This window comes from Leopardus geoffroyi, chromosome E1, assembly GCF_018350155.1.
Source record: "Leopardus geoffroyi isolate Oge1 chromosome E1, O.geoffroyi_Oge1_pat1.0, whole genome shotgun sequence".
Taxonomy (NCBI): Eukaryota; Metazoa; Chordata; class Mammalia; order Carnivora; family Felidae; genus Leopardus; species Leopardus geoffroyi.
In genome coordinates this window covers 44,750,227-44,764,664 of record NC_059330.1, presented here as the reverse complement: position 1 = coordinate 44,764,664, position 14,438 = coordinate 44,750,227, and the positions used below count along the sequence as shown (strand labels likewise).

The following is a 14,438-nucleotide window of genomic DNA, read 5'->3' as shown; positions in this document are numbered from 1 at the left end:
CTTGCACCGACAGAAAATTTCCCTCCCTCTCTCAACTTTTAGTTTGATATGCCTTTGATATGCCTGTGACCTCTGTGCTCTCTAATCAGGTCAATTTTCTTCTTCCTTCTCATTTTTTTTTTAAGGTTTCATTTTTTTGGAGTAACCTCTGCACGCAATGTGGGGTTCAAACCCACAACTCCAAGATCAAGAGTTGCACACTCTACCAACTGAGCCAGCCAGGCGCCCCCTTCCTTTTCATTTAATTTCTATCTCTGTGATTTTTATTCTCAGCCTTCCTCTTTATTAAAGTTCTTTCCAGAGTTTTCTACCAGTTTGTAATTATCTCTTAGGTCCAAGATATTTTAGAGAATGGATCGGTATGCCCAGTAATAGCACCTCACTTATCTGGAGGCCAATCTGCTAAGCAATTTCAGCTATCCAGAACACAGACAAGAACCAAGATATAAGCAAAAATACTCTAACTTCTGGGACCAAAACAAAACAAAACAAAACAAAGTGAGGTTCAAGTGACTCCGTGCTGCCAGTGCCAATTTATCCACTAGGCACAGTGGGCACAGCGGCCACAGGGCCCATAAAACTTTGAAGGGCCCACAAAAATATTCAAATTTTTTTTTTTTTTTACATCCGAAGAAACAAAGAACTTTCAGGTCAAAGAAAAAAATTTTTTTTACCATTTTAAGTAATCTCTATACCCAATGTGGGGCTCAAACTCACAACCCTAAGCTGAAGAGTCACATGCTCTACCAACTGAGCCAGCCAGGCACCCCAGTAAAATGTTTTCAATACCAACAGTTGGAAAATAAAATACTGAACTTTTTTAATGAAGGAAGGGGCCCAGGTATAGTCACAGGAAAGTTCCTTCAGCTCTTGTGGCCTGGTTACCCTTACTTTATAAAACAACTCATGAGTCCTTGCAGTTGCCTTTTTTTAGTGCACAGCTGACCAGAAGCAGCAAATTAGAAAAGTGGGAACCATCAGAGGCAGGGCGCCTGATATAATTCAATGGGATTTAGAAACAGCTAATAGTAAAACCATTAAGAAACATTAAGAACAAGGAAAGGTACCAAAAAATAAAAACAAAACAAAACAGGGCACACTGGACCCATTTAATGACTACATGGGCAGAGTCTTATACATCCCAATAGTTCTTGCTGTTACTCGTGGTATTACTGACTCATGTGATTATGATTTGTAATGATGATCCTTATTCTTTACCATACTGTTTATTATACTTTGCTTCAGACACCAAACAGGTATGTAACAATTTTTTTCTCTTAAAAAAAGGCTAAAGTGGGGTACCTGAATGGCTTGGTTGGTTAAGCGTCTGATTCTTGATTTCGGCTCAAGACATGATCTCTCAGTTCGTGGGATCGAGACCCACATCAGGCTCAACACTGACAGTGCGGAGCCTGCTTGGGATTCTCCTTCTCTCTCTCTCTCCTAACCACCCTTGTTCACATGCTCTCTCTCTCTCAAAACAAATGAATAAACTTAAAAAAAAAGGCTAAAGTATAACAATTGATATTTACAGAAGTTAAGCTTTAGCCATTTGGAAAAAAATAAAGCTTTTCATTTCTTATGAAAGCTCTCTCCAGTGAAACTGAATATGCTATATGAAGCCTGAGATAAGTAACTGTACACAAAACATATCCTTAAATTTCCAAGTGTCAGTGTGTAAATAATAAAAATTTGCTAATTCTTGCATAGACACATCCTTCGCTGTCTCTCCCCATCGCTTCACAGCTGGAATTCCTTAGCAAGGCACAATGGCCCTGATAAATCTCCCTTCTACTCATCTTTCAAGACCAAGATCAAGAACTATTTGTGAAACATTTGCAGATTCTCTCAGGAAAATTGACTGTGCTTTCCTTTATATTCCACTGGAACCCACATAACTTATAAAAATTAACTAGATACATCATGTGTACACATCTTTCTCCCTCACTGGATACTGACATGGACACCAGTCAGCCTCAATTAGAAAAAGAGTACCCCTCCTAGGGGGATGAACTAGAAAGAAGCATGCCCCTACCCTAGGCCCATTCCCCAAAGTCCCAGCACCTTGTATGAGTAACTCTCAGGGTTAAGGCTGCCAGACAAAGCCCCAGGTATGCCCCAAACAAGTATATCTCATGCAGTGCTTGATATCTTTCTGAAATTCAAATTTACCTGGACGTCCTTTATTCTTGCCTACTAAATCCAGCAACCCTACTCAGGGCAGATGCAGCCCCACACCAGGGTGGATGGCTTAGTGAGCACAGTGTGGGCTGAATGTTAACCCTCAATTGTCACTTGACCTTGTACACAAACTGCACAACTGAACAGGTGGCCCTGGATTTGAAACTCTTTGAGGGCAGGTACAGTGTAGTGGCTCACTCATCCTTGTATTTCTACAGGTTGGAACAAATGTTTATGAAATGCACATCCTAGTGAAAGCATACATCCTGTGAAGTAATATTTCAAACGTGGCATGTCGAAAGAAATATTTTTGGATGGAAAAAAAACTTTCCATCTCCCTTCCATGGAACGTAATACAACTGTCACTGTCTATCTTAGTCAATCTTGGTCACATTGGCATTCCTGCATCGTTAAGCTCTGACTGGAAGCAAAACACTGAGCGGTATGCCAGGTGGTGTCCAAGGTCAACTGTGAGAGCCATGAGGCACCCTCACACTTGTCCTCTCAGAGACACAGGTGTCTTATACACAAGACCTTAAACCAGCCTTAAAAGAAAAAAACAAGGTGGGGTGCCTGGGTGGCTCGGTTAAGCGTCCAACTTCGGCTCAGGTCATGATCTCACGGTTTGTGGGCTCGAGCCCCGCGTCGGGCTCTGGGCTGACAGCTCAGAGCCTGAAGCCTGCTTCAGATTCTGTGTCTCCCTCTCTCTCTCTGCCCCTCCCCAGCTTACACTCTGTCTGTCTCTCTTTCTCTCTCAAAAATAAATAATACATTAAAAAAAATTTTTTTAAAGAAAAAACAAGGTTAAAAAAAGCTACATGTAGACGAGCTTAGAGACAAAGGTACATTCATTTAAGTGTTAGTTAAATGGCACATCAGTTGAAAAGATTGGAATTAAAGAGTTTTGACAGTTATATGCTGCTAGTTAAAAATGAAAAAGAGCATACACATTTTTTTTCCTGATTATGAATAAATGCATAGTGTTGAAATTTATAAAATATAGGAAATAAAGTTGAAAAAAAATCACCTATAATCCTATCATCTAGGATAGAGTGGGTACTTTTAAGATGGAAAAATAATAGAACTTCCTTTGATTGCATTCTTTTAAAAATCACCCTTTTTGCATATGTTTTAAAATGAACATCATCTTACAGAATAAGAGATGTATTAAAATATTGGAAGGATGAGCTCAAATGCTATTTTGACTGGTAGGGGTATGCGTTCACAAAGTTGAGGGGCCACTGAGACAAAGGCAATCACAATAAACAATTTCGGCACACCTCCCCCAGTCCTTTCTCCTTTACGACTGAAAGCACACTCGGAGAGTAACTGAGGATTAAGTGAAAGGTGATTTGACAGTTATGTAGGAAGTTTCTGACCTAAGCCCAGTTAATACAGATAACGGGTCACTAGCTGGGTGGCCAGAATTTTCCATCTGACTGCTGTCACCTGGTGTTTCTCCCTGTCCGCCCTTCCCATTTTTGTTCCTCTTATTCTGGAAACTGCCCCCTTCTTCCACTCGCTCCGGGGCTAAGTAAGGCAGGCAGGGGCTGTAGGAGCAAGATGGCGGGCAGCTACGGGCCAAGAAAGCCGCTATGCTCTTTCTTGCCAGCATTTCTAGGGCTGGTTTCTTCAGCAGCAGCCACGTGGAGCCCAACTCCTTTGATATGGGTGGGTTGCTTTGTCGGTTTTATGTATTTTTTGTGTGAGGAAAGACAGGGTCAGAGTTTTCTTTGAGGTGAATCATACACTAACAACTGAGCTGTGCTTTGCGGTTTACAGAGAACTACAATAAACATTTATCATATTTCATTCTCACATCCTCAACCTCAGTATTATTATTGCTCCGATTCTAGAAAAGTGAACACTGAAGCTCAGAAGTGACTGGGTTCTAATTCAAGTCTCTGAATTCTAACTCCTGTGCTCTTATTTACACTGCCAATGCCAGTTTTGTGTGTGGTTAACACCCACCACCTTCAAAATAGCCATTCAGTGAATATTATCATCCACATAGCCTAAATAGGGGAAGAAAGGAAGGAAGGAAGGAAGGAAGGAAGGAAGGAAGGAAGGAAGGCAGGCAAGCAAAGCAAAGCAAAGCAAAGCAAAGCAAAGCAAAGCAAAGCAAAGGTGGGACTGTCTGGGGCCTTTCCTGTGGAAGCACTCTCTCCATTCCCCAGTGTGAGGTATAAGGAGGGCTGTCAAGAGGAAGATGTGGTTATAGACCAAGGAATGATTTAAAAAGATCAAGACCTCGTTCCATCTATATCCCAAGAACTATCAGGAATATTGATGGATTGTTCTGGACCTTTTGTAAGGTTCTCCTTAGTGGCTCTTCTCACCCAACATTGTCATGCCAGGTAGTAGAAAGCCCTAGGAAATCCCCAAATATCTGTGTGCTTGTTTTAGGGACAAGAAGGTAGGAGAGACTCTATGAAACACTGTTTTGTTCCACCTTGAGTTGGGAGAAAAGGGAGCTTTAGTCACAAGCAACAGGCGACTGCAGGGAAAGAGCCAGTATGTGGGCCAGTCCCTGGAGGCTGAGGATAAATGTTAATAGGCAGTGTCCGTGGGGACCTCACAATGGCCAGAAGCCCTAGTCCTCTGTCTACTCCTTCCCAGCTGAGCCCTGACATTCCCGTCTCTATTTCATTCTTCCTTTTATAACAGGGGTCTTTAATTCCCAGACCAGAGCACTTAGGAAGCTTCTAATTCCAGCAAATGGGAGATAGGGAAGTAGGGGGTACTTGTTTTTCCCCCAGTACTGCACATGAGGCAAGTTGTGCCTGGGCACTCCAAGTTGGAACCCTGAACTCACTCTCCATGAAAATCTGCTACAGAAAAATGGCTGCATTCTTTAGTTTTCCTGTCTTACAAGCTACAAAGATTCTGTGGACTATCTAAAGGTACCTCTATTCTTAAAACAAAACAAAACAAAAAGACAACAACCAGAAGATGTATTTGTAGTTCCATACAATAGTCTTCACAAAATACTAGACCCTCTAAGAACTTTGAAACAGCAACAAAACAGGAACAAACAGTATCTGAGATGTCAACCCTGGAGCCCCAACTAATGGGCATATTCAAAACAAGGACAGACATTCATTCCCTTTTTGAAGATGTTAGGAGAAGACTCTATAAGTCAATTCTTTACAAATGGCATGCTCTGTGGACAACAAAACATTCCTACTTTTCAGTAACTCCATGCTTTTTATAACAAAGCATTAATACCTTCTACCTGCGTAGTCCACGGGTTTACAGAGGACTTCACTATCCATTATACAACTATCCATTAGTTGGCCCTCATTGGGGTAAGTAAAGCAGGGAGGATTACCTCCATTGTACAGATGAAGAAATAAACAAAGATATTAAGGGACTAGTTCAAAGTGGACTGAGCTAAGACTCCAACTTAGGTTTTCTGACTCCAACACAAAGAGGAAGTTCTGCAGAGGGGGTTGTCATAACAAGGTTCACGGCACCGTGGAATACTATGGTACTAAAATCAACACTTTCCTAACACCGATGTCATGTCACAATAATATATTTAAGGTGATGGGGCTAGACCTGAAGACATTCTGGCAGTGAGAGGCTATTGTCTCGACACCATTAGCAGTTTCCTGCTGATTAAACTTTAGATATTTAATTCTGAGTTAGCTGAAAATACTGTATATGTTTTATAATTTTTGTATTCATTAATACCTATCATAGATGTGCTCTACCAAAAACCAAAACAAAATCCCGATTTTGAGAAACATGTATTTTAATGTGTCTGTTTTAATTTATTTATTAACTTGATTTGACTTATTTTTAAGTAGGTTCCACACCCAACGTGGAGCTTGAACTCATGACCCTGAGATCAAGACTCGAATGCTCTATGCTCTACCGACTGAGCCAGCCAGGCGCCCCTGAAAACATGGTTTTATTCAGCAGATATCTGTAGCAACGCTTTATGAAAGGGCTCACCAAATGTCTTTCACTGTAATTTATGTACTTAAAATCATTCTACATATATATGTACTATATGTATATTCGATTTAAGCAAAGTATAGGCAATTTTATAAAATACAGTAGCCATTTAATATCACTGACTTAATAAATGGAAAAATTGGGCCACTAAGTTGTCCACCATCATACAGCTTTTCTTCAACAAAGAAGTCCAAAGCACGAGTCACCACATCGGTGATTACAATGATGTGTCTGGCAAAATGACTACACCTCTTTCCTAAAGTGGTTATACATCTTACTGAGTCATATTGTAGTCATTAGCCAGAGTTAATTTTGAACAGATAGATGGGGAGATACTCATGTTGGAGCCTGCACGATTTGGAGTCTCTTCCATTATCTGCTTATTTTGCTGAAGAAACCCAAAGCCTGAAGAGTTGCTTAATGTTACCAAGACTTCCTAATACCATCTCTGAAGTAAGACCGCGCTCAGATGTCGTGTAAGGATTACACGAAAGGCAATCTTGTCTAGAGACCGGTGATGTCAAAACGAAATCCACGGGACACACAAATAACGCCCGCTCGAGTTCCCACCAGCAGCTCTCAACAGTTTCTTACTGGTTTACACGTGATGCCTGGCCCAGTTCTAAATCCTCCTTCTTTCGTATTCGGTAACATCCCCAGGTGCCAGAGCAGCGAGGGAGTTATTTTTACCCTCAACAACTTTGTATTTTAACTAAAACTCTAATAACAACCATGAGGTCTGAATTCTACTTCAGTAATATTGCTATGAATTTGGAGTGATCTTCTCTTACAGGAGTTCACCGTTGCCAAAGAGTTTTCGAACCGGTATGCCGCAAATAGGTTAAGGGTGGACTCAGATGTCAATTCTCGTCAGCCCTGGGGAAGGCTGGGTGGCCCTTGGGGTGGCTGCGTCCACTGACCCATGGGCCTCCTCAGATGTGACCATTTTCTCTATGCCACTACATGAGAAAGGTTGGGAAGCACCGGAACTCAAAAAGGCATGGTTCTCCATAGATCACAAGGCCATTCTGGTAGACACAGATGCCGTCTTCCAAACTGATTCCCCCCAAGTGTCAAGTAAACTGAGCACTGAAGCAGTCAGGTTAATGGGCTTAACTACTCCCGCACTTGAGGAAACTGGGAAGTCCTGTCATTTTACAGCTTGAGGAGTTCCTCTGCAGGCACTTGATTTTGTCTCTCGAAAGGAAAAAAAGGTGCCAGAAGAGATCTGTGAGGAAAATAATAAAGCCGTCGGTGCTGCAGGTTGCGGGAAGATTTACCTGGCCTTATGGCTTTGCTACTGCTTCTTCCTCGACATTAAGACTAAGGCTTTTCATCCTCCTGATCTTGAAAAGCACATTCCCCTCAACTTCCATAAATCCGCAGAACCTGAAAAGAGCCCCAGTGTCACCGAGTAAAAGAGCCGGCTTTAGGCATCTCACTGGAAGGAGGGGTGTCTTCAAGCCTCTCACTGCTAAGCCGGACATTTCCTAACACTGGACAAATTGTACATCCAGCTCAGGGAGGGTGAACTGCAGTGGTCTTTTACCCTCCGAGCCAATTGTTAGCTTTTCACGGGAATCAGCAGGGAAGCACATGTGAAGCCTCTGTGGTGCCGGTGAGCGCCCCCGTGCCTTGTGTGACTCTGCATGTAGATGAAGCAGGCCGGGGGCTTTCTGAGCCGCGGCCGCTGAGTTCTCAGAGCAGCGCTTTTCTCCGGCGTGGCTCCCTGCTGGGACAGCCCTTTTCAGTCCTCTACCCCCCCTCGATCTCTTCTCCTGCACAACACAGGGAAACTTGATTGAAATAAAGACCTAGGGAACATGTTTTATTTTCTCCTGTTCAATCCATTTTAGAAAAGCTTTTAATTGGTTTTAAAAAGATGCTAAACAAAATGTGATGATGTTTTTCAGTCTTCATGAACTACAGATACCACTTTTTATACTTTCAAAGGGCTAATAAATCAATCATGAAATTAACTCTCCAGCTAAATTTAAAGCAAACCCACTGAATACCGGGTTCATTAAAAATCTATGCATTTACTTAGAAAAATTTAAAATTCAAAGAAAATTATCCTGGTAACTGAAATCTGACTTGAATTTTTAGTCCTACACTGAAAATCCAAGACCAAAGCAATCACAAAGGGGAAAAAAGAAGGCTTGTGAACCAGTTTTAATAAGCCAATTTACAACGAGGAGGGGTGTGGGGGGAGGGGAGGAGGAGAAAAGAGAATATCTTGATACATAACAACATAGTGCCCCTGAAGGGATTCTTTTATTTGAGCATGTGCACACATGCACACATAATTTTTCTACGTGAAAGCTGGAATCACAACAAATGCGATATTAAGAATTCTGTGGCTGATATGATTACTATATTGTATACATGTACAGTTCCTCTTTTTAAAGAAAAATGCCTTCAACTTTTCTGTTTTGACAGCGATACAAATAACTAAGAGTTTCCTACCACCCTAGGTGGCTCTGCGACCCTCAGATTCATGCGCTTTTAATATTTAACTGAAAACACCTGAAAAACCTACATGGCTGATGGTCCGGTGGAATGAATGCTTCCACTGTAGAAAGACGAATCTTCTCGACACCGGACCACAGCCTGAAATTTTTCCCTGAATTCTCCTGAGAGAATATAAACTGACTTAAAAAGCAAGGTGGTGCAGAGACAGCATATTTTCATTTTGTCAAATGTATGCCAACTAGAAATACTGGCCACAGTAACTTCTTCTGCCACTGGTTCACGTAAGCAGCAGGCCACCATCTATCAGGCCGGGTCAGAGTCACCCAATCCTGATTCAGGACGGCTGGTATTCCTTAAAAGAGAATCCCTGCCATTTCCAATCACTAAGGCGACCAGATCTATCTTTGACTTCTTACATATTCCTATACCCTTCCTTTGCGGCCCTTAGATAAATTAGTCCTACATCCCTTTTGAATGATCCAATCCCTGTTTCTAAGACTTCCCCCAAGCCGGACCATGTACTTTGGATGCTCACTTCTTGCTTCGAGCTCCCCCATAACCCTCCTTTCATCAATTAGGTAGCTTCAGCAACCGCTTTTTTTAAGTTCCTCTTTTATTGAAATGTGAGTCACATAACACACAAGTCGCTGAGGTAAAGTGTACAATTCGATGGTTTTTAGGGTTTTTTGCGGATATGTGCAACCATCACCATGATCAATTTTAGAACATGTGAAACATCCCGAGAAACCCCATACCCGTTAGCAGTCACCTCTCATTCTCCCTATCCACCCCTCTCAGTCCTAGGCAACCATGAGTCTGTTTTCTGACTCTACAGATTTGCCAATCCTGGACATGTCATACAGATGGCGTCAAACAGTATGTGGTCTTTTGTGACTGGCTTCTTTTGGTTAGCATGTTTTCAAGGTTCATCCATGTGACAGCACGTGTCAGGACGTCATTCCTTTTTATTGCTGAATGATATTCCGCTGTATCCATATACCATATAGCACATTTTATCTGTGAACATCTAGGTTGTGTCCGCTTTTTGGCTATTATGAATAACGTTGCTATAAGCGTATCTACAAGCTTTCATGTGGACATAATATTTTCATTTCTTTGGGGTGTATACCTAAATTGTTGCGTCGTAGGGTATCTCTCACCTTTTGAGGAACTAGACCCAAAGGCTGCACAATTTTTATACTCCTATCAGCAGTGTATAAAGGTTCCCATTTCTCCAAATGCACAGCAACACTTGTTACTATCTGACTTTCTGGCTGTAGCCATCCTGGTAGGTATGAAGTGGTATCTCACTAAGGCTCTGATTTTCATTTCCCTGATGGCTAAGGATGCGGAGTATCTTTTCATGTGCTTATTGGTCATTTGAAATTTATTTTTGAATGTTTTCACTTTAATCATACCTCGACAAATATAAATTACAGTACAAAATAAAATACTTAAGCCCACCAAAATGAGGGGACACAGAAAAAATACCTTTAGAAGTAAGTTATCTAGGGGCACATGGGTGGCTCAGTCAGTTGAGCATCTGACTCTTTTTTTTTTTTTTGTTCAGGTCATGACCTCACAGTTTGTGAGTTCAAATCCTGCATTGGACTCTGCATTGACAGTGTGGAGTCTGCTTGGGATTCTCTCTGTCCCTCTCTCTCTGTCCCTCCCTCGCTCTCTTTCTCTCTCTCAGAAAAAGTAAATAAACTTTAAAAAAAGTTAAAAAGAAAAGAAGCTATCTATGTTTTTTGTTGAATAAGTTATTCATGAAGTACATCTGTATAAACCTGTACCAGATGTTAAGATTTAAAAACATTAGATAATGTTCCTTTCCTCAAGAATTTTACAATTATTTTTATAAAATGGAAAGTTATTCCTAAGTCTTTAAAGTGTTGTCTTTTTTTTTAATATGTCCTATTTTATTTCTACTGGTATCTATTTTGGATTACAAATAATAATTTGTATTCTCAACTAAGGTATGTCTCTCTTTTTAAATGAATGTGTTTAACAGTGTAGAGCACAAGCGGTTTAAAAAATACCATTAAAAAATTATTCTTCCTTCTCCTAAAAACTGAATAAGATACACATTTAAATGCCTGGAGAGTCTCCCAATCTAGTAATTTTTTTTTTTAATTTTTTTTTTCAACGTTTATTTATTTTTGGGACAGAGAGAGACAGAGCATGAACGGGGGAGGGGCAGAGAGAGAGGGAGACACAGAATCGGAAACAGGCTCCAGGCTCTGAGCCATCAGCCCAGAGCCTGACACGGGGCTCGAACTCACGGACCGCGAGATCGTGACCTGGCTGAAGTCGGGCGCTTAACCGACTGCGCCACCCAGGCGCCCCAATCTAGTAATTTTTAAATGCTATTTCATAAGAAAGGATTCTTTTTGTAGGTGATATACATGGTGATTCGGGGGTATATCCTTTGTCAGCAACTTTAGCTGTATCTATTTACATACTTATTGAAGGAATCAGAAAAGGGAAAAATATACTCACTTCTCTAACTTTACTATGAGCTAAAACTGCAATTACTGGGAATGATAGTTTATGGAAAAATGATTACAAAATCCTTACAGTCCATGTACGCAGTAAATTTTCAAGGTTGTTGTACCTTCTGTTTCTTTTAACTATTCTAGAAGTACAAAAAAACAAAAAATCTTAGAAAATCAAGACAAGTCAATCACTTAGTTCTGACACACACACACACACACACACACACTTTTAACTGTTAAATTAAAAAGTAGATTCACCAACTTAACATTAAATATTTTCCATGTAACTTAGTTAGAATCTCTAACTTCAAATACCAGATTCCCATACAGACATTAAGATGTTTTTCAACTTACTGCTTAACCCCTTTGTATCTGCTTTTGTCTGGCATTTCTTCAAGGTCACAGTATATAAAATCAGTCAAGAGAATTTGGGTCTTGTGTCATAGCCAAACATGCTCTGGAAGCCTCTACATAATTAACATATTTAACCAACCCTTGTAGATTAGTTTTAAATGTGTTAAGTTATCAAAATCACCAGTCTCCAATAGCAGCATCAGTAAAAATGCAACCACATGAACAAAGATCCTGGCTACAAACTCCCTACTCAAAAGTGCCACATGACACAAGAGAAACAATTCAAGCTTAACTGTAAAAATTTTTAAAAAGAAAAGAAGAAGAAAAATCTGCCTACAGGCAATGAATTTTCCCAAATACAAATTCTTAGGAAAACCTAGGAAATGATAAATGAAACAAATGGAAACATGCATTTAATCCCTCCTACACGAATATCATAGTCTTTCAAGGGAGAGGGAGGCAGGGAGGGATGTGTAATATGGGGGGGGGGAATTTATAGAACAACAAGAACAGAACACCAATCGAAACTAGGATTTTGAGATCTTCAGAAAAGGACACTTCTCTGTTAAGAAAATCATTTACCTTCAAATCGAAGGCCAAACCAGAGGATTTTGCAAAAGCCCCTCAACAACAGAATTTTATACGTTCATGGTCGCTTGCTTATTTGCCAGCTCATTCGCACCATTATGTGCAGTTTACTGGAAAAACTCTGTGAAAGGTTCCTTATATTATTTTTACCTGAGGAGGTGCCTTTTTCAGTAACACGAGAAGAGCCTGTAATACCAGATTAGAAAATCGAGGGCCAATGGGGACATAATCTGGAAGAGAAATATTGCTCTGTTTTAGGGATTCAATACATATATGCACATATTCCAAACATTCAGATTTTTCTGCATCGAGAATAAACACAGCTCCAAGTAACTGTCAGGCAACTAATGATAATTAGAAAAAAATATCTCCAATAACTTAAATGCTTAAAACATTATGTAAGAACTCTTACCCATACATTTTTTTTAAAAAGCTTCTAAATATCCATTTTGAGTTCAGGTAGACATTTTTTTTTTTTTTTTAAATATTCAGAGACATTCTTTTTAAGGGAGAAGAAAAAACCCAGATATATTTACTAAGCATTTCCAGAAAATTACCACAAACCACAATAGTATAGTAAGCTTGCAGCAACAAAACATACCAGAAAATGGGTAGGGGGGGGGGGGGCGGGAGGAGGGGGAGGGAGATGGCAAATAATAACGTAAGTAAGATACTTCAAAATGACTGAACTGATGATAGAGCCACTAAGACTGGTCCTCAGATGGGGAAGAACAGAGAACTTTCTACAACTTTCTGTTAAACTTCTACTAATCCTTCAAGATTCAGCATGAATGCTACCTCCTCAGCTTTCTCTGTATTGTGCTTAGAACGACCTTCAGGCATTAGCCCTCTGAAGTCAAAAGTGATCTTTCCCTTTTCTGAATATCCAGAACATATGGCACATTCTACTTTGCATTCGTTTTTCCCAATATATGTTATAGCGACAGCATCTTATTTTTTGAGACCCTACTAATTTTAGCCCAGTAGTAAGGGCTCAGCTTACTTGTCGAATAAATGAACAAACAAGTACAGATAATAACTATTCATACAAGTGAAAATATACTCAGAGGGCACACATTCCTGACATAGTAGTGTTGCTATGACCACACATCTCAATTGTGTTTAGATAAAGGAATTTACACAGAGCTATGAGTTTGTGCTTAAAAGCTTTTAAAGAAATAATCCTATAAACTGGGCCGAAATGTATCAAAAATAGCAGACCAAAACCCCAGGGTCACTAAATAAAACTACCAAATTAAGAAGACCTCAGATACACCTTTATATATAAAGGTATGTCTTTGCTTTATAACAAACATTGCCTTAAGAAACGAGAAAATAAATAACAGAGGGCTAAAGCAAGTCTGAAAATCATGAGGAAAATTTGGTAAGTACAGTTTCGCTGGAATCATTACTACACCATTTTGGATAGCTTGAGAAGGGATCACTCAAGTGTTGGGTAGTACCTTAAGAAGTTTATGAAGTCACCATGTGGGTTCCATTTCAGTACAGTTATCACAGCATCCTGAGTGACTGTTATAATGCACTTATTCCAGATTTATCTAATTTTTGCATGAAATAAAATGTAAGTAACAACACTTTTCTGACATTTACTGGGGGATTACTACACCTTATGAACTGTGTGCAGGGACTGTCTTATTCATTTCTGTATCCTGTAGGAGTGCATTTAAGCAAAGGAGATGTTTACTCAATATTTGTAAGAATTACTATAGAACACTTTTAACTTTCAGAATGTTTTCAACATATTTATCCTATTTTTGTCTTCACGATTACTCCATGGGATGAGTGAGGAAGGAAACACTGTCTCTGTTTTATAAGAACAGACACTGAGGTACAAGGCACTCGCAGCTTATCCCCAAGTGTTATTTCACTCCATTCATATGCCCCTCCTCCCTTACTTAGTTCTGTCAAAGTTCCTAAGTGGAAACTCTGGGGTACGGATGGGCAACTCAGAGGTACTAAACAGCAAATATATCCATCAATGGAAATTACTAACCGCTTATTATGGGCAGGGAACTCTGTGGAAGAAACAAAATAATATGAGGTATGGGCCCTTATGGGAAAGCAGTTGATAATGGAGTTATGGTCATAAGGCATATTTAACATGAAAACCACCACTGACTTTGCATATAAGAACATAGTTCTTTGTAAGACAAAGAAAAGTAATTCTATTGCTCTATAGTTTACAGATACCCATTATTTTTCTCCTGTAATTTGCGAGACATTAGTGTAATGTGGCAAAGATAGTACAATGGCAAAAGTTATGTGACTCACCAAGCAGTCTCTCAATGTCATCTACAACCACACAACTAAGCTGGGATTTGTATGCATCATCAAAGATCTGGAAGAAAGCAAAACCATTTA

At 40.0% G+C, this 14,438-nt stretch overlaps 1 protein-coding gene across 1 annotated transcript in view; it reads right to left on the bottom strand.

Annotated features, from left to right (window-relative positions):
- NSF (N-ethylmaleimide sensitive factor, vesicle fusing ATPase) overlaps positions 1–14,438 on the bottom strand; it is a 150,373-nt gene that overhangs the window by 16,707 nt on the left and 119,228 nt on the right. The window contains exons 16-17 of the mRNA XM_045489323.1: positions 14,349–14,415; positions 12,207–12,286 (exon numbers count right to left, since the gene is read on the bottom strand). Coding sequence (XP_045345279.1) covers positions 12,207–12,286; positions 14,349–14,415 — 147 coding nt within the window. The remainder of the gene's footprint in view (positions 1–12,206; positions 12,287–14,348; positions 14,416–14,438) is intronic.